We start from the raw sequence: 27,042 nt of genomic DNA, 5'->3' as shown, positions 1-27,042 counted from the left end.
AACAATGTTATTCGATTGTGGTAGTTTTTCTTGTTTTTTTTTTTTAGTAAACGCTAAATCACAATAAAATATAATCACATTTAAAAAATAAATTATATACAAATTCGTAGACAAAAACAGTGTGTGTTACATCCATAATTAATGTAATAATTTTTGCACAAAACACTCAATAAGAAATAAGTGTGTAGTATCTTACTTCACGGGCGGCTCCTCGACACGCCCCTTTTGATAGATATAATATAATAAGCTTATAACTGCCACGCCCACGCCGCCGCACAAGGCCGCCCAGTGGACCATATTGAGGGTCTTTAGGGTGTTAATTAATTTTTTCTTGAAGAACGCCACCATTTCACCATTCAGTTGGATGCCCTGTGGGAATATCTCATAGATAGTTTATTTATTAATTTTTAATTATTTCAAATGACTGACCTCTTCCACCCAAATGGCTGGCATCAGAACCGTGGTCAGGTTCTCCGTGATGGTTATGCGATTTATACTCTTGAGGAACATGTTAAACTGCACCCTTTTCCCGCCTTGCAAGGGCGTACCCGTCAACTAATGGAATACCAATAATTTCAAGATTTCGTTTATGGGAAAAAATATATTAATTAATTGACTTACCGACTGGACATCGACGAAGGTCTGGTGCTTTTTGGCATCTGGTTTCAGGCCTCGGATCATCTTTCTGTACTCGTTCGAGGCGCCCAGCATGTGAGGCAATGTCAGAATAACAGGGGCATCTACACCAAGATAACAATAAGATCATATTAACAAAAAGATACATTATAAAGAAGTCTGCCTAATTTGCATAACCCGCTCCTTGAGCGTATCACTGCATTCCATATTAATTATTCTGTTTACAATGCTAAAACAATTCCACAAAAAATGAGGCATGAAAACAGGATTTTTCTGTGACCTTAGCTACTTACATTTAATTTAATTAAATTAATTGGAAAAAATATATATATTTTTTTAGCTGAAACAAAATGCCTTGCCGCGAGTGCGGAAGCTTCTTAACCTCTCGTCACGTTTTCGCAGAAAACAATTTATTTATTTACTTAACTACTTGAAAGATGGCTTTGATGTGCGGTTGAACCAATTTGTAAGAATTTCCTCATCATACGAATCAGACAAATTATTTCAAATGCTCATTACTGAAACTGTTAACTCACGTTTCGACAATTAAACAAAAAACGATGAAAAAATATGACGAAAAGAAGGCATCGCCAAAAAGAATCTCAAGATGGAAACGTGCGCGATCGGCAAACACCCAAACAAAAATGTTAAAAAAAAAAATATTGAATGAAAAAAAATATAATAAAAATCAGAGTTTAATGCTTCAATTTGTAGAGCGTTCACAGCACTTGAGAACTTAATAACGAAGTGCGTCTCATTATATCCCCTATTTGAATTGATTCTGATGCCAAGACAACACTTTTGATTTCAGATGCGCAATGGCCCCGGGGAATTTAGATCTGAATGAGAACCTTTTTTTTTTGAATTTGGAAGATCTCGAGTGTTAATTAAGAAATTAAACAATCGAAGAAGATCAAAGACAGCCCACACGTATTCGCAATCGAAATCGGAATCTAATTCTTAAATCAAAGTCGCAACAAAAAACGATTGCAATTTGTCAGATCAGATGGAAAGCGCGTGTATCTATGTTTTCGATTTCGCAGATTTTTATATCTTCTAGTTTATGGTTGCAGGCGATTTATTTAAATTTGATTAGCCGCTAGTGTTGATGCCTCTGCTTTGCACATCTTAAGCACATGATTTGCATATAAAACTCATTAAAACTCAAACTAGAACTAGCACTGGCAGCTCTTGCAGTCGATTACCATCTGATTTATAAGTGGCTGCCATATAATTGCCGGGGTAATCGACCAAAAACCCGATGACAGCGACACAGCGAGTGTTTTAACAGAAAAGGTGCCTTCTTGGTGGAGTAGATGGGGGACTATCAGTTAATCGCCATAAAACAACCACAACGCCACCATAAAGAGTCTAATTTGCATAACAAAATACAAACAGAAAAAATGTCAGATATTATGCGAAATATTTCCGGTTTCGGTGCGTATTTTATCACACCAAAAAATTCTACAAAATTGAAAGTTCATTGTTTGTCAATCAGGTATTATTTTTAGTCATGACCACCATATGGCATAGTCAGTCGGCATTGCTCCAATTAATGATAAAGTTTATAATATAATAAGATTGAAAGAATCGTTAATATTTGAGTTAAGTGTTGGCCGCACAAAAGACCACAAGCTGACAGACACTTTGAAGTTTAAAGCTTAAACTATAAACATAAATAAAATGCTAATTAAATTAAAGCGGTATTATTCCTATAGAAAATATAGCCGAAGGCTAGCTTAACACAGAATTAAATTATCAAAAGACTAATCAAATTTAGTAGTGTTTAGTATTCATTCATAATAAGTAAAGTCTGTTAAAATATATTTTTGTAAACAAAATTCTTTAAAAACTGATATACTTTTCATCAGCAAGGGGTAGCCCTCCAAACACAGAAGTCTATCATCTACTAAATTTATGTTAATCGATTTGAAATTCTAATTTAGTTTTTACTGTGAAATAACACGAGGAACTAGAGATAAGCGGAAGATAACATAACTGAAGTCCAAACAAAAATATTTTCAAATTCTTGTCTGACGTTAAACGGGAAAATATTAAATATTTAAGTCTAGAGTTTGCGGATACGATTTTAATTGGATTTATTTATGAGACTTGGTTTATTATAGGTATTTAAGATATTGTTTACGAATTTTAAACGACTGATAAGAAGTTATTTATTTTATTTTAAATAGTTTGTTTTTTAGAAATTATTTAGTTGGGGAAAAATGTTTATTGCCGATAACTGTACCAGTATACTTTGATGGGTTTATTTCAAAAAGACCTTTCCCAGGCACTTCTTTGTAAAAATGACACCTTATCAGAAATTATTTTTAAAATATAGAGATGAGAAAAGTTTTATTATTTCTAATTTTGACAGGCTAAACCTCCTCTAATGTAATAATATGTTGACTTCCCTTATCGTTTTAATATCTTAATATTTATAGAATCGCCACTCACCTAGACAGGTTGTCAGGTCCAAGGCTCCGGCATATAGACATCCATTTTTCCGCTTAATCACATTCGCCAACTTGTCGACACAGAAGCACTCGTTGTCGTGTTCCGGACCGATGTCGTTGATGAAGTTCTCCCCGATGGAGTAGCGATAGCCGGGAATACCCTGGTACTGTATATCCGACTGGTAGAATAACTGAACCGATCTGCAGATATCGGCGCTGAATATATACATGGAGTCCCCTCGCTGCCGGAATGGCGGATAAGCGGAGGCATCGGTTCCATTGATCTGATTGCAGACGGAGGTCTCTCCCTCGGTGCTGGCATTCAGCCAGACCTGGAGGTTGTGATTGTCGTCCAGTTTCTGGATCTCCAGTACCCTCATGGCATCTCCTTTTCCAGTGTGCACTTCGTAGACTTCGTGACCAGAACCGTTTTTCTGGGGATTGAAATTTGTTTTAGTTTTTTTGTAATAATTACTAAATCCCTAAACTCACATGTCCAAAAAAGGAAAAGGCCAAGCTACCGTCACTCTGCTCTCGAATGGTCTTGGAGCCGCTCTCCTTGATCTGATTGCAAATGGCCTTGGCAATACCCTGGGGATTAATGCAGAACCGTACTCCATCGAACAGGTATTCCCTCACAGAAGTGTGGACGAACATCGAGCGAGGATCGTTGAAAACCGCCTTGAGATTGGCATTCAAGTGGACCAAAAGCAGAGCCAATCCAGGATCGTTCTCTGAGATTTGCAGGACGCTCTAAAAGATACATGGAACAAATATTATTAGTTAAGGAATAAACAAAAATATATACATTTGGCGAGGCTTAAAGGGCAAGGCAAAATAATTTTAGTATTTATAATTATTGTTTTTTTTCAAGCATTAATACTAGGCGGAGCAGTTAGCCATAAATTAGTAGCAAAGCACAAGCTTCAATTTGTTATTATTAATTATGTTTTATTATTTTTTTGTTTTGCGTTATGTGTGAAAATTGATGTTTCCAATCATTCGGTTTTCAGCTGCCGATTCCATTGATTTCTCGTCGACTCGACTATTTATCATAATATTTACACAGGCGAGAGAAGTCAGTTTCAACATGCCACAGATGAGTAGCCAAGGTGACTGCCAATCAAAATTTTGCTGTTCTACGTTGTCTGATGAGGATGTGGATGGTCTTGACTTTGGCAGTTTGAAGTTTCAAAGCATTGGATTTTGAATTTTTCGATAAATTAAAAGAGCGGCGCCGAATTGCAATTAATTTTTTGAAAAACAGTTGCAAAGCTTTTAGAGGAATCAGCAATAAAAGCCGCTTAACTTACTTTGACACCATCGATGATGCTTACTACGATGCCATGGACCCAGCTAAAGGGAGCTATAATTTGACATTTTATTATACTTCCTAATAATAATATAAATTATTTATTTAAAGCCTAAGCTGTCGTTGCTGTCAGACTTGTCTAATAAATTGCAGTGTAAAAAGTTTTAAAAGTTAATTCTATTAGCAATGGTTGCCATTTTAGAATGACATGTTTAACATGATTATTTTAAAAAAGATTTAGAGAAAAAAAAAACAAATATATTTGAAATATTTTTTTCGCATAAAACAAAACCATTTGTATTTCAAACATTATTCCGAATATTAAACTCATACTTGACCTAACCCAAACCCAGAATTGTTGAGTGCGAACCCTCTCAGCCGTCAATCGGCTCGATAAATCAGCCATAAAACAAAATTCATCAGCTTAATTACTTATAAGCCTCGTAAGTCTATCTCGAAACGATTACCCTACAATATCCAATGACGCACGTCTGGGGTAAAATCATAATTAATAAACAATGTAAAGAAAACCGAAACGAACCGAAATAAAGGCAATAATAAATCGCTTGAAATTGCTGGCCCGTAAAGCAGAACAAAGACAAACAGAGCTGCGAGATGGTATCAACCGTGTTTGTGCCATCGGAGAACCGACAAAAAGCCATTACCATTAAGTTAAATCTACCAAGCCATGCACTAGTGAGTAATCTTTATACAGAAAGAGGCCCAAAGGTATTACGTATAGTATTTTATATGGCATATAGGTTTCATCCAACACCAATCCAAACCAGGCTACTCTCGATTAAATTAGTAGTGGATAAAATTACTTTACGTTTCCCTCGAATACGTTCCATCAGACGTTTCAGGACCCTGACGCCAGGAGTTCGATTCAATCGGGAGTTCAGCCGATTGGCGAACCCCTGAAAGATGTCTGTGATTTCTCTTTCGAATACTTGTAAAAATGCCTGTAAATTGATTGATTTAATTTTAATATTTTTTTGGATATTTAAAAAAGGTTAGTAGGTTTATTAATATATTTTCAATTAAACTTACATTCATGTGCATATTGAGAGCCACTATTCTATCATTTTGGGTGTAGGGAGCTGAGGCATCGGCATCAAAATCGAAGTGCACATTTTGCACATAAGTTATTTTTGATCCATCCCGCGAGAAATGCTTTACCTTCTTTTGACGGTACTGCCTGTGATTATAATATAATTAAATATGTAATAATTAAAAAGATTCATCTCTACTCACTTGTAGACATAGGGTCCTATTTCCTCGACTATGGGTATGGCACCTTGTTGTATCCTGTCCGGATTTGTGACATTAAATATATAGACTTTAAAGTTCAAAGGTTGAGGCAGGTTTACAAAGCGCTTGTACTGCTCAGAGCCATCGGCTATGATGACGCTCTAAAAAAATAAGACAAATATAAAAACATAAAATAAATAATATGGAAATCAGACAGAATTTATTTGAAATAAAACCAAACATTTTTATATTTTATTTCGATTCATGCACAACTGGTTTTTAGCTTCTACTTTGTTTTCTTCAACCCATCACAAATTAATTTAAAATTTATTGCGATGTCTTAGGTTTGTTTATCACTCGCCTTAGTCTTTTATTTATGGCATTTAACCACCCAGTAGTGATGTGATAAAAATCAAATCAAAACCATCAAAATAAACTCAGAGTTCAGCTGTGAACTTGTTTTTCTTATCAAGAATTGTTTTTATTAATTAATAATCAACGACAGACCAATGAGATCAATGACCAAACCGAAAATATTTGCTTTGATCAAGACAACGATATTAATTAGGGGACTCTGTGATTGAGTCTCAAATATATTTCCCATGCTGTTAACCTTCCGTTTTATTTTTTACAACTCAGTGGTCAGGTGGAAAATAAAAAAATTGGCAAAACATAAAAAGGTCCAAAAACCGCAGAAAAAACATAAATAAGAGAGACAAGTTCAAAACATGACCAGCAATATAATTTTACGGTCTGCCCCTCGCACTTGATACAATTGAAGAATTGTCAAAAAATACAGGCAGATATTTTTATGGCTAAAACAGATTTCAAGGTCAATGCACACATGGCTCAGACCAGACCAGACCGGAGCAGAGCCCCAGCTCCAGCTCAGCATATCGAAGAGCATACAAAACATTTGATTAACCTCAAGAGCCCAAGAGAGGCTCGGGACGCGTCATCGAGTGACAATGGCCCGAAATTCATTCACAAAAAAAATACAAAAACACTAAATACAAATACAAAATAATTATTGCGAAATAGAGCGGTTTTTGGCAAAGCGACAAGTCCAATCGAAACGTGTTTACAATTTCAATTTCGCGCAGTATTCGATTCGGGCCAAGAATGTGCTGGGTCAAAGGGGCGTATGCGTAATATTTCGCCGAGTAAGTTGATAAAAATGGGTCAGAATGTTGGTCAAGCCATCGAAAGTGGGCTAAAATGGCGAGTTAGAGAGTGGCTGGACTTGGCTTGGCATTGCCTGTTGGCCACAATTGCACAACAACATTTGTTGACCATCGAATCGACTTGAATTGCTTTGAATTTCAATTTCGATTCATGACTCGTCTGTTTGCTTCTCTGCATTTGAATTCCAAATAGAAATGGTTAATGTGCAAGGGACATTAAGGCCATCAAGGCGAAGGTCTTGTCAAAATTTCGAAGGTATTTTGTCCATTCTAGATCGCATCTCAGATCCCAGCGTTTACACACGGAAGTTCATTGCTAACTATGGCCCATAAAACTGACTTATGGGTGACTAGAAACAAAGTTCCAGGGCCTAAAACCAAAGCCAAAGTCACAAAAAGGGGCAATTAACTTAACTTGGCTACAACAATTAAAAATAAAGAGCAAGCACAAACCGCAACAGAAACAGAAACAGCGACTTAAAGATTAAAGTTTCTGTTTGCATTCTAATTACAATAAAAAGCAAAACTTGAGCTCAAAGTCAACTCAAGTACTCAAGTCAGTTGCCTTGGCAATGAGCCCCGAAGATGTCACGCCTGATTCGGCGAGCGTGTGCCTAGTGATGGGAGCGTTTTTTAAGCATAAGCTAGAAAGGGAAAATTTCAGAAATACATTTAAAAAATCTAAAAGGTCTAGAAAGCGGACTTTAAAATTTTAAGGACAAAAACTGTTGCAGAAAAATGTCTGGAGAGTGCTCTTTAATTTTCAATATGGTTTAAGAAAAACTACCTAATTTATTTCTATTAATTTGTTTTAAAGTCTTAATTAAAAGGTACATTGATATAAAATAGGTTTTCTAACTATACGAATAGAATAATATAATAGGGAATAATCTTTCAAGGGAATGAACAGATTAACAGTAAAAGTCTTCTTAACATCTTAATTTTCTAAAAAAAGACTCCAAATCCCATTCCTACTATTTTGTTTATAGCCTTTGCTTTATATTTATTTCTTTGACACTATTTAACTTTGTGTTTTTAAATAAGCGTAAAATAGCATTTAATAGTGCAGTTCTTCATTCATAAGCCGAGTCACATTTTTAAGTTGTAAAAAAACCCAATGACACGCACTTAAAGTTAGTCACAAATAAATAGCTTTGAAGGACAAGAACACGCAAAGGTCAGTCGTCATATTTTGGCTCTAATGGTTGGTGAAACCCAATGGTTATAAAATGCATTAGACTACCAAATTAATTGCCGGCACTCGTTGCATTTCAATTGCATTTGACATTCGCTTCGATGGAGAGCGTGACCCAAGGGACCGATGAGTCTGCCTAGCCTGTGGGACTGTTCCCATGTAATTATATAGTTTATTATATATATTGCATTTGTTTGACCAACAATCAGACTTGTTACCGAACATGGCAAGCTCTGGGGGAGCTTTGGGGACTGGCAGCTGTTGTGTTGTTTGGCGATGTCATTACGGATAAGGTGCAAATGGGGGTTTGACGTGCCATTCCTCTTATCAAATGTATAATAGATCAGAATAGCAATATTTTTTATCCCTAAACAACTAAAAATATCACCTAATCAGATGCTCTGGCACTCAATGGAATTATCAACAGGGCGGGGCATTAGCATCATATAATTAAGAAAATACTTATCAAGAGAACTGCTCAGGGCTCTGCTCGAATCACTTGAGTATGTAAATGTTTTAATTGATCCAACCTGTTTTGCAATACCAACCGTAAATTAAGTCACAAAGCTACCTGGATCATTAATTAGATATTACTCACTACAATTTTTGAACTATGATCTTTTGTTGAATCATCGCGGTTCTACCTGCCTAATCAAAAATAATCTATGAGAGACTTTCTATGTGATTCTTTCAAGTCAACAATGGAATAGGTTTTTCCCTTTTGGGAGAAAATATCTGTGCGAACTTTGAAATACAAATATTTGCCAAAGAAACCTAGACAGGTTTCTGATGAAAGGTGAGTCTTTTTAGAGCTTAGAGGGAAGTGGCTTCAAGTTGACAGAATAAATGAATAGAAGTAACTTTCCGTTTAAAGATGAGTATTTTTTTTGGTAATAATTAAGGTGATAATATATAATAATCATTTAAGCACTTTAGGTTAGCAAAGACACATAGATTTCTTCTATAACGTCTACATAGTAATATAAATAATAAATATCAAATATTAATATTTATTTTTTTTGAAGGCCTAGAAACAGACTTTTTCAAATTGAGTTTCTGGATTATATTTTAAACAAAAACTCTTTTCTTAGCTATCCAAATTTATGTAGGAATTTTATATCATCTTTTTTACTTTTTTTTAAATTTTCCTCTATAATGTCTCCCGATTCTGACCTTAATTTAAAGTTGAAAGTTACCTGGCCACCGACTGCAAGGCCGCATTCGTGTAACTTTATTTACTTTTTAAATTCCTCGAATATCTTTTGCTGGGGATTCTTGCTCACCTGTTCGACCTTCTTGTGTACCATGTTGGGAAAGAGAATCCAACCCGCGTAGCCGCCCAAGGCGGCCACACAGACGCCCAGGGCGCTGACGATCAGCGACCAGTGCAGCATATTTTCAATTATTTCCTCCGAGCTCCGAATTCCGAGTGACAGGTGGTCCAATCTACGAAGGGAAGATGATACCCATCGATGGGATTCTCTGTCTCCGGTGGTGCCTCAAAAAGCCGGGAACTGATAGGTATATAAAAGTGGAATTTTTTCTTATTTTTTTTTTGATCCAAAGCCAAAGCTCTGGCCTGACCTACGCCAAAAAGATTGAGAGCCGCCGCTCTTCTGGGCAGGTGAGGTGAGGTGAGTGCTTGAGGTGTTGCTCTTGTCGATAATGTTGTGGTTGTTGTTGATGTTGAATGCCGAAACAAAGCGCACTATTTATAAGATACCCGTTTTTGGGGCTTTTTTTTCCTCGTTTTCTTCGTTTGTTATATATAATTTTGAAATAAACAAGTTGCCGAATGCGATGCGGCTCTGTGTCGCTTTACTATATATCTTATTATGTCCCTTATAGTAAAAGCAGCAACGATTCAAACCACCGACCAGTGGCTATGGCTGTGGGTTTTGTGCCGAAGTTTAAAATATGAAAACGGGTTTGGTGGTTGTGCAGTGAAAGCTTTTTTCTGCCACTGCCATCAGCTGATATAATTAAAATATTTCTTTTAATTTTATTTGTTTTAGTTTTGCTTAATTGGGTCGAGACACAAATTGAAGTTCACACGCGCACAAATCCCACAAAAAATATGCCAAAAATGTTAAATGCCAGTTCTTCTCCATTGAGGCATCGGTGGACAAATGACAGCACTGGTTAATTGTGGCTCAAATTTATTTGATTCGCGCGGTTAACGTAAGCCAAGTTAGCCGGATTCTAGTGGGTGGGGTTTGGCCGATAAAATCAGGTGCACATTCAAACTAATAGCCGCACACGCGACAGCTTACGGAGGGATGGAAGTCGTGGAAATGTTGGAAAACTTCCGGCGCAAAGTGAAGTGAATCAGCGGAAAAATAACAAACACACGAATTTCCAGTTTAATTGAATCGTTGGCGTAAGTGCGGTGTTTTATTGGGATTTTTTCCACAGTATTTCTTTTTTGTAGCACCAACCGGAGGTGGAGTTTTGGAGATCTTTTCAATGAGCAACGCACCGCTCGACTGACTGGACTGACTGACAGAGTTCAGGCCAAGTTGCTGCCGTTGCGATGACAATGCTTTGACTTATGGCTTTCAGTGGGTCTCGGTTAGTAGTTTCGGTTTGTTTTTGGCCAAAAGCCCTAAGCCACGATCGGCGAGAGCATTAAGTGCTAAAGAGCGCAGTCGCAGCCTCATCTCGTAAGCTTGCCGAGGGCTTTTTTTGCCATTTTTTTGCTGTTGTTGCCGACTTTGCTGTCACCAACGAGCAACACATTTTCAGGCAAGTTAGTTGCTCGACTTTTTTCTCGGCTTTTGTAATATTTTTATACATTTTTATTTCACTTAAATTATGGATGAGCCGCTCATTAGCAAATTAGTGCAACTTTTTTTGCCCATTTTATTCATAATTTGTTTTGGCCAAATATGCGGCTTCCTTTAACCGGTTTGGTTTTCGGTAAAGGATGGGATATAATAGCCCTGTAGCATATCAATTAAATTTCCCGATTTTATCCGAAAGCAAATAGGATTAATGATGCACTTTGTCTAATTGCTGGAATTCCTTATAAATTGAAATTAAGGTCAATATTGAATTTAACCTTAGATTGTTTTGAGGTCATTACAGATTATTGCAGTCATTTTTCAATAAGAATCCATTGGATATGTGGGAAAGATTGAATATTTGGAACTAGAGCGTCATACAAAATATTTCATAATTTAAATAATAGTGTTTTAAGTTCTAATATTCATAAAAAAAAGGGACAATGACTAAAAATAATTACTGTTAATAAACTAAAAATAATACTAACTTAAGTAATCTATATTTGTATAGGTTTTATAAAACCCTTGGTATTTAGTCATTTATCAAATATTATATTATTTTTATTAAAACAATGAATCTCTCTATCTATAAATTCTATCTTTTATTTTCTGTATATATTATATTCTGTATCTATTTTATTAATAAAATTCTAGTTCTTAAAGTATACACTTTGGCACGATTAATTTCATTTGCAATACAAAATAAACCATAAAAGCACTTTGCATACTTCCTTGTGAACTCATTACCCCCAATGCCCTAGGCCCTTAACTTGGCCCAAAGCTCTCCGAAGCTTTGTGTTTCTCTTGACCAGTCTCTTTGAGAGTCTTAGCCCCTTTAGGGGGTCTCTCTTTGGTGCTTCTCAGCTGGGGATCGCGTGGGTGCAAGTCCCTCCCTGTGGCATCAACAGTTTTCGTGGCTTTTTGGCCAAACGCATTAACAGGTTTTCGGTGCGTGCCGTGAAATTTATATGTAAAAACTTGTAAGACGGCAAAAGGCAAAAGCCAAAAACAATAGCGATTGAATCGAGCTGCGGGTGAAGCTTTTGTTGAACTTGACACGATTGTTGGCCATCCAATTTATCTAGTTGTTGTTGTTGCTGTTGTTCTTCGAATAAATTACTTTTAAGTCGGACTTGTTGTTGGCTTAAATATTGTGCAAAATTTCAAAGCTTTGAATATTAAATGAACGCAAAAATTTTGTGTAAATAACTGGGTAGCTGTAGTTTTACATCAAAATATTTTGATGGAGTTTTAATAGAAGAAATAGTAAAACGATTCTGTTGCCAATTCCTTGACTCGACACTCGACACTCATTTCAATTTCTTTGCAACATTTTTCTTAATTATTTTGTAGTGCGATCCACATTTAGCCTACTTTTTCGAGAGCCCCACAGCCCAACAGCCCATTTTCCTTTGCCAGCCAGAAACCTCTTATGGATTCGTTCTCCATTTGCGTGCAGCATGTGGATATAGTAATTTAAATATTTATTGCATTTTTTTATGCAGGCAACACTTGAGGCACAAGCCTTTCTCCCTTCATCCATGCCCTTCCATTTCGACCCGGCCCAAAACTCTCTTGCCTTTGTCTGACCTCAAAATTAAATTCAAATCTCGGGCAAATAGCAAGACTTGGCAGAAGGCAGGTTGGCTTCTTTTTTCCTTCCTTCCTTTTTTATTATTGTATTTTTCTCTGTTTTTTTTCTCATCGGTGATTTGGTGGCACGAGTGTGTGGGTAGGCATATGCTGAATCGGTCCTACATATGTGATTATAGTTTAAACTCAATAAATCGAATACTATAGATTCTTTTATTACTTTTACAAAAAATCAAACGTTTATGTTAATCATTTATTTAAAATTGGTACCAGTATTGAATTATTAACAAAAAAGCACTAAAAGTTGTTATTTTCTCTTGATCTTACCATATTTATGGGTCTTATACTTCGATTTTCTATTAGATGCTCATCAACCACTTTTAATGTTTTATTTCTGTAATATTCAAAAGCATATTAATTTATCAGGCAATTATTATCTACTATTATATTATCTTTTTTATATTTTATACCCATATACTTATAATTAAATAAAAATAGAATAAAATCGAATTTAATCGATTTATCGAAGCTGGCCTGTAAGTTCATTGAAGTGATATGCAAAACTTCACACGACAATGTAAGTTAAAAAGGAACAATTGGCAAACACGAACTGAATTTATCCTTCCCCACCACCTACCCCCCACTCGCCCACCCCTCTGCCCATTTCCTGCGGCAGCTCCTTTGCATTGATGATGGCGTGCCTGGGCAATCGCAATTTATAGATAATTTGATACGAAACGTCAGACAGTCGCTCAGCGAAATGGTCGGAATCAAAGACGAAAAGTGGCACAAGGACAAGTCGGTAGTGGCGGGAGGGGGGAGGGCGTGGGCGTGGGTGGTTGTTACCAACAAAGCGGTATGCAGGGTGTTGGGTGGAATTGAAATCGGAATGCATTTCTAACGAATTTTCATTAGCCACCAAATTGCAAATGAATATTTGAATGCCCCCGGGTTGGTTTACTGGGGCGTATGCGTAATTTGTTCTCACGTTCCACATACGACCAAAAAAAAAAATGGAAAAAAAGAATAAACTGGAATGCACAAGAACAAAAGGGTTAACTAAATTGCAGCAACAGAAGGTACTGTGAAAAAATGCAATTAAATGGATTAAGCAAGGAAGAAGGCAAGAGTCAAATGAGGCCAACATGAACATGAAGAAGGTTCCTACTGATTCTCGTATGTGCCTTTCTGCCCCTCTCTGTTCTCTTTGCTTTTAAGCCGTGTTTGTTTGGCCAACAACAAACCAAAGGCAGTCACAACATTGGAGGGAGTTAGGCTACACAGTGGTGCGGGGAGGTTAGTGTGGGGTAGCACACAAGGACTCAGCCACTCGACCGCTTATCGTTGACTGTCATCGTCTGCCAGGCTCTGAGAGATCACTGAGAGAATAATTTTGTTAAGAGCTTAGGTGCAAGTGTACTTGGATGTGTTGAGAAAAAATATTAAGTTATTTTTTAGGATTAATTTATTTTGTTATAATTATAATGTTAAAAACTAAAGTGCCCAACGTATGCCTGGCAGCTATTTCTGAAAACTAATGAATTAAAATAAAATAAATATTAAAATATTTTTATAACATATTCACTGCTTTTTTTTAGTGCATTACCTCTCCAAGGTACACGGACATCATTTTGCTGTTTAGAAAATGTGAGCGACCGATTGATGAGCATGTGACGTTTCGTCCTGGGCCATGAGGCTTCTGTCTGTTTCTCTGGCTCTTCTATACGTATCTCTATGCCTATCTGACTACCTGTCTGTCTGTCTTTCTGTCTGTCCATTTTCTGTCCCTTTTTCCGTCCCGAAAGTATGTCAAATAAAGTGCTAAAAGATTTATGTCCTGCGCCTCCTGCCCAGCAGGGTCGCTCCACAGTCCCCTCCTCTCCGTCTATGCTCTCAATAAGTGGCACACAAACGACAGCCGCTCACCGCAGGCTTAAGTGTCTCTAACTGCCAGACAGGACACAGGACACCCAACAGGATATCTGCCTATACGAATGTATTTAAAGCTGTCTTTTAGTCCTTTTGGTCTGCCTGTCTGTCTGTATCAGAGCCTGTGTGCACTTGCTGCAGTTTTTCATTTGCTTTTCCCACTGCTGGGCTCCTGCGGCTGATGTCCTTTTGGCCCAGGCCAATTTGAGTTCTGAATTCTGGCTTTCCATTTCATCTCTCGCTTTCTTTCGGGTTGATTGTGCTCATGAATATGGCAGGTCCTTTGGATTATCCTTCCACAAGGAAGTACATTTCCAGATGCCTATGATACATATTCGATCTGTTGGTCAAAAATAAATCAAACAAATGGTTTATTTATTGTGAATTGAATCATCTTTTATTACTCAAATGTGAAATAGCTAAAGTTTTCCCCTAACCACAAACAAATGGACATCAGTGCGTATGCGTGATATTTTGAAAGCATTTTAGCAATATCTCGGCTAATATTCCTAATAATATTCCTCCTATCGAGAAATGTTATACCTTCCCGATCTTAGAACTTTGAGTAGCATCATTCCTCATCAAAACCTGGCAACGAAAATTTTGACCCATTTTTCGAAATTTTTTAAAGGGGTACCCTTTATGATTTGGGCCAAAAAATGGTCCACATTTTTTTCGTTTCTTAATTTCGATATTTTTATGCAGATTGATGGGGAATAGTTCTCTGATTCATAAATGGTATTCCGTTTTACGATCGGATTCAAAATATTTAAGATACTTGTTAAAAACTGAATAGAAAGTATAGATTTTGGGAAAATAAAAAAATATTAGAAACGCTTTTCCAACTTTTCAATTTTCCTGGTGGGAAAATCTGCATAACTTAGCCAATACTTGGAAGATCCGTAAATGTCATACCTTCCCGATTTCAGGACTCCGAGCAGCATCATTCCTCATCAAAACCTGGCAACGAAAATTTTGACCCATTTTTCGAAATTTTTTAAAGGGGTACCCTTTATGATTTGGGCCAAAAAATGGTCCACATTTTTTTCGTTTCATTTTTCCGATATTTTTATGCAGGTAGAAGGGGAAAAGTTCTCCGATTCATAAATGGTATTCCGTTTTTCGATCGGTTTCAAAATAGTTAAGATATTCGATAGAAACTGAATGCAAAGTACTATTATCACTAACTACTATCAAATATTACATATACGTCCCAATATTTTTCGGGGATATATCCATAACATAGCTAGTCATTCAATGTTATAAAGTAGAGGCAGATAAAAGCCGTTGTTGTAGGGATATCCTTGTGCCCTAAATCTTTACATCTGTCAGACTGTTCCGTTGTTCCCCCTAACTGGGCCCTAACGAGTTGAAATTGAATTGATTTAGCTGGCAATTTCGAAACACGCAGCCTTCAGAGCTCAAAGTAATGCCAACAAATGAATTATTGCGCACTAAGATTTCGCCACCTCGCCATCCTGCTCTCGCAGATGCACCCACTTCGGGCTGCAAGGGCCGCAGGGCATCTGCCACCCACTATGACACCACCCAACCACCCAGCCCATCACCCACACCATTTTACCCGGTTTCGGTGTCCTTCGACGTTGCAGTTGCCGCGCAGCAGTCCAGGGACGATGCTTGTTAGGAATGAAAATAAAAACGCTGCAGAGTCTTGCAGCTGGGGGCCAAAAAAAAAAAAAAAGAAAGCGAGCGTGTTCAAAAACGCTAATGACAATAAGGCGCGAACGGGAAAAATCCCATGCCACTTGCCGTTCGGTGCCTAACAAAAATATCACGCATACGCCGTGTTGCAGCACCGAAATCAAAACATAAACCCAAATACAGTGACTGCATCGGGTTTGTCTGAGCGCGTGACCAAAACAGAGACACGAGAGAGAATGCTATTGAGTGAGAGAAGGTTTTCCCCATCTACGAGAGAAATGTTCTCTCACTCACGAAGGAGTTTTCACCATTTAATCATCATCATCGCCATCGTGATGAACTCGAATGCGACGTCGTGTGTTGACTGGAAATTGCATTCTCCTTCAGTTCTGTTTCAGTTTCGAGTCCGTGCAGTCGTGTTGGCCGGAGTGAAGGGTTCCCATTTAAATTGTAAAATTTGCAAAGCCTTAAAAAAAGGGGGAAAATAAATAGAGAAAATAAATAAAAGTAGAAAAATAGAGAAAAGTAAATCAGCAAACAAGTGCAGTTCTTCAAAGAGACGCCGAAGCGGACAGTCGAGAGTGTGGGCGAGGGGAGAAGTTTTTGATCCAGAGTCCTAGCACAGATACCTATATTTTTACTGCGGGGCGCCGCGAGCGGAGTGGAGTGGAGCAAGAGCGAGGGGAACAAGCTGAGAAGGCTGAGAAACGAGGTAACCGCCACCATGTCGACGCTTCCCTTTCTCCTCAGCGTTGCTGACGAGTTGGACAACATTAACTCGCAGTCCTACATGGACGACTTTGGGCTGGGCTTCCATCCGCACCGCCAATACTACAGGACCCCCACCATCCAGTTGTCCCTGCCAGCCAGCACCGATTGGACAGGATCGGGACGGGATTGGTCTCAGGCGGGCACCGGCAGGCAGACTCGGTATCGCAGCTACAAGTTCTACGACGATTCCCAGAACAATCTCGAAGAGGAGCAGCCGGAGGAGCAACTGCCGCAGGAGCAGCAGCTGCAGGAGCTCCCTCAGCAGGGTGACCACCACCAGGTCAGACCAGGCCAGGAGAATCAATCAAAGTCTGATGGCCAGGCCCCGCACACAGCCGCCGCCACTGCCACTGCCAGAAAGGGCCTGGGCATGGTGAATTCCAATTCCCACGATGTCGGAGTCGGTGGCCTGGGCCTGAACCTGAAGGCCAGCGAGGAGGAGGACGACGAGAACATCGACCGCACTGTCCGGATGTACAATCTCTCCAAGAAGTGCTGCAAGAACTACTATCGACACGCCCTGGAGACCGGACCCGGAGCCAGTGGACGGGTCAAGTGCAGCAACATCCGCTCCGAGAGTCACAAGTCGAGTTCTAGCTCCGAGGAGAGCCTCCAGAAGATACCCTCGCCGATCGAGTTCCTCACTTGCTTCCTGGTTAAGAAGTCCCGGACCCCCAAGGGCGGAGTGGGCCAGCAGCTGAAGAAGACATAGAACTCGGCCCGGCTGCTCCCGGCAGCTGTGTCCGCTCGGACCTCCACGCTCAGCTCCACGGCCACCAGTGCGGTGGTCGGCGGAGTCCTGTCCGAGACGGGCGCCAGCTCGGACACCGCGACCACGAAGCGGCGGAGCAACTGCTTCTGAATGTTGGCCGGAGTTGGGGTCGTGTGCGGCCAGGCCTGGAGCTGGCTGCAGCGATGCGGGGAGCTGCCTAGCTCAGAGCCCACATCGCTACCAGTCACGCGTCTGGGCAGGATCGCATACTAGTTATCCCGACTCCGAAACATGCTGAGAGGGTGCTCCACCTCAGTCCGTGGTGGGGCCTATGGGTTTTCTTTGTTTGGCGAGTCATTCAGCAGGGGTTTTCCGCCATTTAATGGGAAGGGGGTTCTCTGGGGAAAAGTGCCAGGTAAGCTTGAAAATATAGGAATTTACGGAGACGGCTTTTTAAGGGCTTAGGACTTTGTCTTGCACTGGTGTGAGTTATAAGCAATATTTTTAATAATATTATTTAATATCTAAACCTGAAAATAAATTAAAATTAAGAGTATAAAAAACCTCTATCCTTTTTCCTTTTTTTTCATTCAAAAATTTCAATGAAAGTCATACAATAATGCCTTTCTTGGATGCATTTGTTGAAAACTTCAAAAACTAAACTATTAGGATTTCTTTTTGTTTAAATGAATCATTTCTGAAACATTTTTTAATAAAGTTGAGAGTATTTTGAAGCTTTGTTTTAAAATACACTTAATTCTAGTTTAATAATTAAATCAAAAGTATGTATAATTTTACTAAAACTGCCAAAAGAACTATCATTTTTAAAATCTATTTAAAAACTTACTCCAGTGCAAACACTTTTCTTAACCACCAATTGAAAAATTGCTAAAAATTACAGGCCAAAAGCAAATTGAAGCTTAAAGCAAACAAAAGAAAAACCATTTATTCCAAAAACTATACGAATTGTACGTATATTAAAAATATATAATATAGAAAATAAACCAAAAACAATACTATTAAAGCAACACCGAAAACTTTTGCAAAAACCAGATACACACAATTTTTAAAGCCAGATTTATACAAAAAGTTTGAATAAAATGTATAAAAAGAATCGAAGAATTTGTTAAGCAAACATTTTTTATACAATTTTTTGATACCAAGCAAAAGATATAACTTATATATGAATATTATATTAATACTGGGAATACTGTTTGAGAAAATCAAAGTTTGTGGAAACTGAAGCTGAACTAAAAACATTTTATTTATTTTTATTTCTTAACAGAAGAATTAATGTTGGTTCAGGGAAACTTTTATAAACACATACTATAAGATTTTAAAGTTAATTGATTTAAAATTAAAATTTAAGTAAAAACTGGTCTCATTTTTATACCGATTGAAGGTTTTTGTTCAGCTTGAGGTTCCAAAACATTTTATACAAGCTGTTAGCTGTTTTAAGCCAAATAGATTGCGGGCTAATTTAATAGGTCTTCTGGACACCCCCACACCCAGACACACACACACACACACACACAGATAGACCCTACTACCTTTGCAATGGCAATGTTTCATTTTCACACAAACAGAGGAAAGTTATTTGTTTTCTACCATATTCCTCTACCAAAAAGCCCGGCTAACTGAAAAATGTTGCACTAAAGCTGGGAAAACTTTTCCACAATGTCGGCAAGTGTTTTGGGCCAAATCAGGGAGGGTGAGAACGGAGCGAGGAGGGAAAGAGGTTTGGGCCCTATGAAAAGTGAAACATGTTTTCAATTTCCTTTTTTCGGGGGGACGAATGTAAACAAGTCAATAGCAAAGCTACGGCTAAGGACAAACACACAGAAGACCTTGGTCCCAATTTTAAATTAGTGAAAAAGCAAAACAGGAAAAACAGAAATGAAAACGGAAAAGTAAAGCACATTTTTTTCAGCAAAACAAAAAATGTGAAAGGAAAAGTTTGTTTGGGGCTTGAGTCTAGAATCGAGATAAACGCTGGAACACATTTGTAAAAGATTAAATATATATATTTATAGTTTTGTAGCCAGATATTCTCCTCAACAAAAAATATTTGAGTGTTCTAAATGTATTCTAAATGTTGAAACAAATCCAAAAACCACAAAAACCAAAATGCAAACGCAAGAAAATATTTCAAAAAAATGTATTTACAACTAATCAAGAAACAAGTTTAACCAGAAAAGAGAAAATTTTATATATATATATATATTACGAGAATATAAATTATATGTGTAGTCACACTGTTTGCACTTTTCAGAGTTTAGATCCAACATTAAATAAATACGGAAAATGTATCTATATGTATCGCAAGACATAAACTACAATTTTAAACTCATAGCTTTACTCGAAAATCAGCAAATCATATCGCAGATAAAACTCAAGAGCTCTACAACCGAAGAAAAATCTAAAAAAAATATGTTAATGAAAATTACTTAGCTGTAGTTTTTAACTAACAAAGTTTTGCCAGTAGCTCTTAAACGCCACACACCCACTTTTAACTACATAGTTGGACAAAAAAGAAGACATTTTAAAGGCATAGGCCAACCTGATGGCTTCATTCATCTAATCAAAAATAATATTCAAAGTAATTTAGATGTTCCTCGGAAACACAAACCATTGACAAAATAGAACCTCTCGCAACTGCATACTTTATACAAAAGAAAAAGCAACACACTCGACGCATATCATTCCAATACAAAAATTTCAACTAAAATCGTATTCAACTTGAGATTTAATAAATAAATATAGCAATATATAATATGACAAAACGAAATGTGTTTTATTTTAAGGGATATTTGATGTGCGCATTTTTGAAGGCTTCACTCCGTGAGCCAACTCCTCGGTTTTGGCCTTGACAGAGAGACAAGTAAGGCTATTTGGTGCGTCCTTGTCACTTGTTTTAATTTTACTGTCTTGGCGCAAAAAGCCGACACTCCAAACTGTCCAAAAGGCATTTACAAAATTTTCAAGTGCAACTATGCGACTTTTTGCTTTTGTATATTAAAATTTGACCTTTTGGTGATTCATAAGGCCACTTGGGCAACTCAGTATATGCGATACGGAGTGTCCTTAAGCTGAGCCCCGCATCTTCTCCTCAAGGATGTGTCGTCATAAAGTTAGTCTTGGAATTTTTAATGCAATACACTAGAAAGAAATAATGCCTACTGTCCACTTTCCATTTCGATGTTTGCCATTGTTTAGCCGACTCACGTCTATTGGGTTCAATAGCACAAAACAAAAATAGAATAATAGGCCGGGCCAAGCGTTGTTTGTTTGGCCCGAATGCCCCGTATGCCTGTATGCCCAGAGCCCCCTGCCAGTTACGCCCCTGGATGCCCCCCTTCATGTCCTTCCTACACTGCTATAAATAAATATTTCATTCGTATGCAAACAAGTGCAGAACTAGCGAGCCTTCGGTGGGCGTGACTGTCGGGCATAATGGCCAAGTTAGGAAATGTAGTTGCAGTTCTGGATTTTGTTGAAGGTTGAACTCGGGTACGATAGCTATCTTAAAGCAAATGAATCGCTCTATAATAGCTTTGCCTCAAACATATATATTTTTTAAGTAACAGCCATGAAAAATGTATCGTTACAAGTATAAATTATATATTAAAATGCATTTTTTGTTAGGTCAGTTTACCAAACGTGTAATAATAAATTCATTGAATCTGTGGGATTAAATTCGCAGATATTTAATGATTTTCAAGTTTCATGATTGACATTTATTATTTTGTTTGCTGGCTCATAAATATATTATATTTTTCCACTCAGTTGGTTTGATAAATACATTTTCCACTTGCTTGGTTTTAAGTTCCATTTTATTGGTAATCTCTTTTTAATATTTATCTATATTTTAAAGCCATTTCTTGACAAAAAAAAGAAGCGAAAATTAAAATCAAAGTTTAGTAATTTAATGTAACTTTAAATAATAGAATTTTTTTGGTATTTTTTTAAAGGGTGTTTCCAGTTCGTTTGTTGCTTATTTTTCTTACATTTTTTTTAAGCTTTATTTGTGGAAAGTTTGCCAGTTTGTTGGTGCTGTTGTGGCAACTATTATTGTGGCTGCCTTTTGGGGGCTCATTCTCTCTGGCCAGGAACCTGCAGTGTTCACTTCGCATGGCCAATTACAGTTTTAAGTTTCTGCTGGCTCCTCGCTGTCCTGTCTTCGACTTGAACTTTTGCTTTCGTTTCGCCGTTTCCCTTCAGCTGGCAAGGCGGCGCCGCATTGCAGTGGCACAGTGGCTAAGAGGCAGAGTGGCCAAGAGGCAGTGTGCCACTGAGGCAGTGTGGCATGTTGGCCAGGTCACTTGCACCTGCTTGTTGCCCTTTTGCAGGTGAACTTGTTTTGGTGTCTGGCCGGCCATTTACTTTTATACTCGACTCCACTCGCAATCGCCGGCAACTTAATTTGCTGCAAGAACGGAGCTCTATTATCGATTTCCTAAGGTAACTACAGGTATTGCCACATATTACGCATACGTCACGTTTGCCTTTGCAGTGCAAAGATTTAATAGCATACTTTTAGTCGGTTGCGAGAAATATTTTATTCGTTTGCCTAATCCATTGGCATATATTGTTAATTTTTATGGGTTTTCGGTTAGTAGAATGTAAACATATTTCTTAGAGAACATTTGACCCATTAGAGCCCACGCATTTTCAAAGGGCTTAGGCCAGGAGCATTTCAAAAGATGTGTTTTTCGTGAAAATATAAATTATGATTTAGTTTCGGATTTAGATTTGGATTTTATTGCGGAGGTGTCGGTAGCAATAAAATCAAAGAACAGAACAGAACACAACCGAACCGACCAGAAAAGAACAAACTGTTGCGCTAATCAAACAAATGGTCCAGTCTGTTTTTTTGAGGTGAGTTCTTTGGCTCTCTGCCATTCCCGTCGAATGACAAATTTTCTTTTCCGTGTTGTGGCAAGCTAACGTAACATTTGTGGCCATAAACAACCTAGGGGGCGGAGACATCCCATGGGGCAGCTGCCTGGGTTGGGGGATCAGCATTCCCGCAACCCATATCCAGCACCGAGCATCCCGCATTCCCTATTCCCTCACCTGGTATGCTAATGTGATATACGATTATAGAAAGTCATCTCTTAGATAATGTCTCCCACACCCATCAAAGAAAGTTGTGCACACACTCAGCCTACTACTCAGTGCCCCCGGGGGAATTGATTCTGATTTTCATTCGATTTTGCCATAAAATGAAACAAATTAGTAGATTGCTTTGTTTAGAATTAATTGCGAATGTATTGTCGCTTAGCCAGCTGCGGCACTTTAAAAGCCAGAAAATCACACTGCACTGCATGATTCATCTTCATCATCGAGCTAATCATTTAAATATAGTTTTAACACTTTCTACCAATAATCCCCAAAGCCTTTAAAGAGGTGTCAACGTGTATATATAGCCTTGGTATAATTTATATCCTCTGATGTTTATTTTTTTTAATCGGTAATCGAGTGCCGAAAGCTAAGGCTATAATTTATAAGAAGATATTAAGAACTATTTGTGCGAACGATGCTGTTTTCCCATCGAATTGATTCGACGGCAAATGACTTTATACAAATACAAGCTTAAATGGCATCTAAATTACTGCGAAGCTTGTTATAATTATTATAAAATACACGCAGCTACGGCTGATACAGAAAATTACAATTACAAACGGGGTGGGCCACATCGTCCCAGTCCCAGTCCCAGTCCACATCGATGATTGTGTTTCGTTATGGGCACGGGTTTCGTACAAATACGGATATATACGTATGTGCGAGTGTGTACGGGTGGGATATGGTCGCAGGGTGGGCAGGTCAGGCCCATAAATGCTCGATGTCGCTGTCGATGTCTATGTTCATGTCGCGACATTGTCACTAATCTGCACTGCAAAATCGTCAAAATTTTCACAAATTGCCCTTTTGTCATGACTACCGCTCGGGGAGGTTCAATACCCCTTTATGTATCCGTATCTCATGCTCGGCGTTGGATTTGTATTTGGAACCAAATTTGGTCAAAAAGTGAAAAGAATTATGCTCTGTTTGGATTTCCGTAGCAAAGAAATGTCTCTGTTTTTATTTGGAATTTGCTTTTCGTATTTGTTGTTTTGATTTTGCTTTTCAATTTAGATACAGATACATTTGTATCTAAGCAAGCGGAAATGCTGCGTAATTAAGTTGAAAATGCTGAAGCTCAAACTTTTTGACTTTTCAGTTTGAATTTTTTGGCAAGCTGTTTCTTTTTTCCTAATTTTAAGGCGTTGGCGATATGGGAGAATGGTTTGGCTTCAACAAGCAGCCAGAGAGCGAGGAAGTCCGATTAAGCCAAACGAGGAAGGTCAATTTCGTAAATTGCGGAAGTGAAGAAGAAAGTGAAAGTGCACGCTTCGAGCCAATTTAGGACTCGCAAAGGAAAGAGAAATTTAACTAGTTTTGGCATGAATTCTTGTTTATTTTTTAGACGAAAGATATGATACTGTGGAAAAAAAATGGGAAAAAAAAACCAATTTCTTCACCCTGCGGAAGTTATTGTAATTACATTTTAGCCCACCCAGCATAATGTTTTCAAGCGCCTCAAGGAAATAGCATTCAGATCGTAGCACTTCCATTGAGGGTAAAGAGAGAATTCCAGCCCACAGCATTAGCCAACCCCCTTTCGGTGAAAAACAGCACAACAAATGCCGCAAGATAAACAATCGAAAACATCGCCCAGCTGTAACTACCAATACACTAAGATAAATATAAGATTTTTCTAGTTTTAAATAAATTTATAATACAAGACAAGTAAATTCGAATATTAGTTGTATGAATCTTTTGGTAAGGACTTGAAGATTTTATGAACTAAGTTGCCATAATCTCTACTGAATAAAATGCTTGAAAAAGCTATTTAATATAAATCAATTAATCACAAAGACACCTTAAAGTTAAAGTTAAGTGATTTTGATTTGAAGATAAAAAGTAGTTCATAAAAATGAAGTATATTTTATAGATCATCAGAAAAAGCTTCCTTATTATCTTAATTTTAAAATCAACCCTGTAGTTGTAGATATTCTTTGACTTTAACCCCATTTTTATTAGCCGTGTAGCTACTACGTCACAATTGTCATTGGTTCTAGACCAGAACTGAGTCGAAGTGCGATCTGAATCGACTCTGAGCCCACCCGGGGAAGCGTTTAGCTATAAAAGTGTGAGCTACTGTCGGTGGCAAGTTTAATTTGCTCAGAGCAGAAAACGCGAGTGGACGTCTTCAAGAGATCGCGAAAAGTGAAAAACAACTCGAAAAACACCAAAAAGCGCTGCTGTTCGTCCTGTTTGAGGAACTAAAGGATTAAATAACAAGAGGAAAACAATGGCTCTGGTGCCGGCTACAAACAGTACAAACGATTGGGATTACTGGGATTACCGTCGTCGCTTGTGGCGCGACTGGGACTTGGCCGACTGGGACCTTCCGTACTGGAAGCGATCGCTGTCGCGAGTGGGATCCGCCCCGGATCTCAGCCGGGTGATCGTCGGCAAGGACGGATTCGAGGCCAATGTTGACGTGCACCTGTTCAAGCCCTACGAGATCACGGTGAAGACCACGGGCGACACGGTGGTGGTGGAAGCAAAGCACGAGAAGCGCCGTGATGGAGACACCTTTGTGGGCCGACACATCGTCAAACGGTTTGTCCTGCCACGCGGCTACTATCCCAACGATGTGCGTTCGGAGCTGTCCTCGGACGGCATCCTCACAGTCCGCTGCCCACCGTATTTGACCAACGAGAGGAGCGTCTACGTCCGCCAAGTGGGTCCCTCGTATCTAAGCATCAAGAACTAACCAAGGAAATAGGATGAGAGCGTACTTCAGTGTTTTGTTTTTAGTTTCTTTTCTGTTGGAGCAATTATTCGAAATACCAAGAGACATAAAATTAATGCACACGATCAGAGATAGTTCTGAGTTAATCGTAAGACTAGAATTGGACTCTTTTTGTAATTAACAAAGCAACATTTGTTTAGTTAAATAAAATAAAAGTTTAATTTATTAATAATTAAGACCAGGCTGTCTTATTTGGTAGTGGCATCTATTCTTTCCCCCTCCAGAGTCAGACCCAGAGCCAGAGCCGGCGGATGTGGCCGAATCCGAGAGACAATGCCTCGGAAAATGTCAACATAAATCCACTTTGGCCAGACGACACAAAAACAAAAGTCAGTGACTAGAGTGGCTGACCAGACGAGATAATACACTCGCCGCATATATTATATAGTATATCTGTTGCCCAGAAAACGTATTTGTGCATACCACGCCCTTGAGCAATTTCCGCAAACGCCAACTAAGGTTAAGTTAAAATGTAAATGGACCAAAGCAACAACAAACACAATGACAACCTCTACGAAAACGACAACTTTGAGCATAAACCTACACAGGAAGGCCCAGTGTCGCACTGGAAACGCATAGAAGTCGCCCTGAAAATATTTCTGGAAAAACTAATCTAGATTTGTATGCATATTCTGTAAAGATATATATCAGCTGACCATACAAAGTAAGCTTTGAACGAATTCGCACGCCCACAATTTGGTTGAAAGAGCATGGAAGCGATTTGCTGGCGTTTTTAAACGCGCTAGCGTTTAGAAGGCGTTTCTACACGCGTCAGCGATTGGTGTGCGGTTATAGAAGCGTAGTTATTTTTGTGATGAGAAAAATATAGATTTCTTATCATTTAAAATTAAAAAAATTATTATTACAATCAGTGAATTATACACTTATTATTATTATTTTTAAAATCTTTTAAACTTTTAAAGAAATGAATTAAAATCCATTCATTCATAAAACGAAAATGCGGAATTCAATGAAAGTGGAAATTAGGCAAATCAAAATCATTAATTTGTGAAAAAACATCTAAATACATCAATTTATTTTAGCACTCCCCTGAAAAGCGACTAAAATCGCCCCCAATTGTCTGTCAATCCGCGACTCAATCGACTGGGTCAATTATGTGTAGCCTTAAAACATTTTTAGTTGTTTTTTTTTGGACCAAAAAACAATTTGTCAATCAAATAGTAAGCTATAAAACGCCGAGGTCCAATCGGACAATGGTCAAAACCAGGGCTCTAGATCGGATGCGGAGATCGGAGATCGGTGTTCCCGCTTTGCCCATATGGGAACGAGTACTTCTACGCTGTTGGGTGAGCTACTTAACTATATAGATTCTATATATATACGAAATATATAGAATAACATGTTTGTTCGACTGGCCAAATAAGTCGAAGAGTGCGGCGACGAGTGTAGTAACACACCTACGCTTACTTTTGTATTGTATTTAATTTTGTTTAATTAAAAACAATTTACAATTTGGCGAGCGCTTGCAGCAGCGGCGCATTTGATTCGGGATGATTGAGCGTTTTATTTGTTATTATTTATGTAATGGAATGCCAACTAATATTAATAATTTCTGAGACAAACACCTTTGACAGCTGCTGAAGGATCATGGCGATCAGAGCGATCACAGCGATCAAGTTCAATGCAAAAGCAGCAACAATAAACTAGAATTCACTGCCTCATCAATAATTCTC

At 38.2% G+C, this 27,042-nt stretch overlaps 3 protein-coding genes across 8 annotated transcripts; 2 read left to right on the top strand and 1 right to left on the bottom strand.

Moving 5' to 3' along the window:
- Positions 1–10: 10 nt before the first annotated feature.
- LOC6506787 (sensory neuron membrane protein 2) lies at positions 11–10,627 on the bottom strand. 6 transcript variants are annotated; one of them, XM_032454170.2, is made up of 11 exons: positions 9,619–10,627; positions 9,318–9,548; positions 5,659–5,816; positions 5,455–5,602; positions 5,234–5,366; positions 4,406–4,458; positions 3,585–3,845; positions 3,094–3,526; positions 622–740; positions 430–555; positions 18–369 (listed from the first exon to the last, which is right to left on the bottom strand). In XM_032454170.2, the coding sequence occupies exons 2-11, from the start codon at positions 9,426–9,428 to the stop codon at positions 193–195; spliced, it is 1,719 nt and encodes a 572-aa protein (XP_032310061.1). In that variant the 5' UTR covers positions 9,429–9,548; positions 9,619–10,627; the 3' UTR covers positions 18–192. The 6 variants fall into 6 exon arrangements, with proteins under 6 accessions (XP_032310059.1, XP_032310061.1, XP_032310060.1 ...); XM_032454169.2 differs by having other exon boundaries at positions 9,623–10,627; XM_032454168.2 differs by having other exon boundaries at positions 11–369; positions 9,318–10,627.
- A 5,740-nt stretch (positions 10,628–16,367) lies between these two features.
- On the top strand, positions 16,368–20,274 carry LOC6493194. The gene is given in 1 exon segment (XM_001957205.4): positions 16,368–20,274. A coding segment is annotated over 1 exon segment (1,032 nt). The 5' UTR covers positions 16,368–16,725; the 3' UTR covers positions 17,758–20,274.
- Positions 20,275–24,692: 4,418 nt separating this feature from the next.
- LOC6493195 (heat shock protein 27) lies at positions 24,693–25,524 on the top strand. Its single transcript, XM_001957206.4, has one exon. The coding sequence runs from the start codon at positions 24,842–24,844 to the stop codon at positions 25,307–25,309; it is 468 nt and encodes a 155-aa protein (XP_001957242.1). The 5' UTR covers positions 24,693–24,841; the 3' UTR covers positions 25,310–25,524.
- The last annotated feature ends 1,518 nt before the right edge of the window (positions 25,525–27,042 follow it).

Source organism: Drosophila ananassae, chromosome 2R (assembly GCF_017639315.1).
Source record: "Drosophila ananassae strain 14024-0371.13 chromosome 2R, ASM1763931v2, whole genome shotgun sequence".
NCBI classification, from domain to species: domain Eukaryota; kingdom Metazoa; phylum Arthropoda; class Insecta; order Diptera; family Drosophilidae; genus Drosophila; species Drosophila ananassae.
This window is presented reverse-complemented; position numbering and strand designations above follow the sequence as displayed.

Coding starts and splice junctions, on each gene's coding strand:
- LOC6506787 (XM_032454168.2), bottom strand. CDS start 9,428: ATGCTGCACTGGTCGCTGATCGTCAGCGCCCTGGGCGTCTGTGTGGCC. Junction 5,603..5,658: donor ATAGGACCCTATGTCTACAA/GTGAGTAGAGAT, acceptor TTATAATCACAG/GCAGTACCGTCAAAAGAAGG. Junction 556..621: donor CCTTCGTCGATGTCCAGTCG/GTAAGTCAATTA, acceptor GTATTCCATTAG/TTGACGGGTACGCCCTTGCA.
- LOC6493195 (XM_001957206.4), top strand. CDS start 24,842: ATGGCTCTGGTGCCGGCTACAAACAGTACAAACGATTGGGATTACTGG.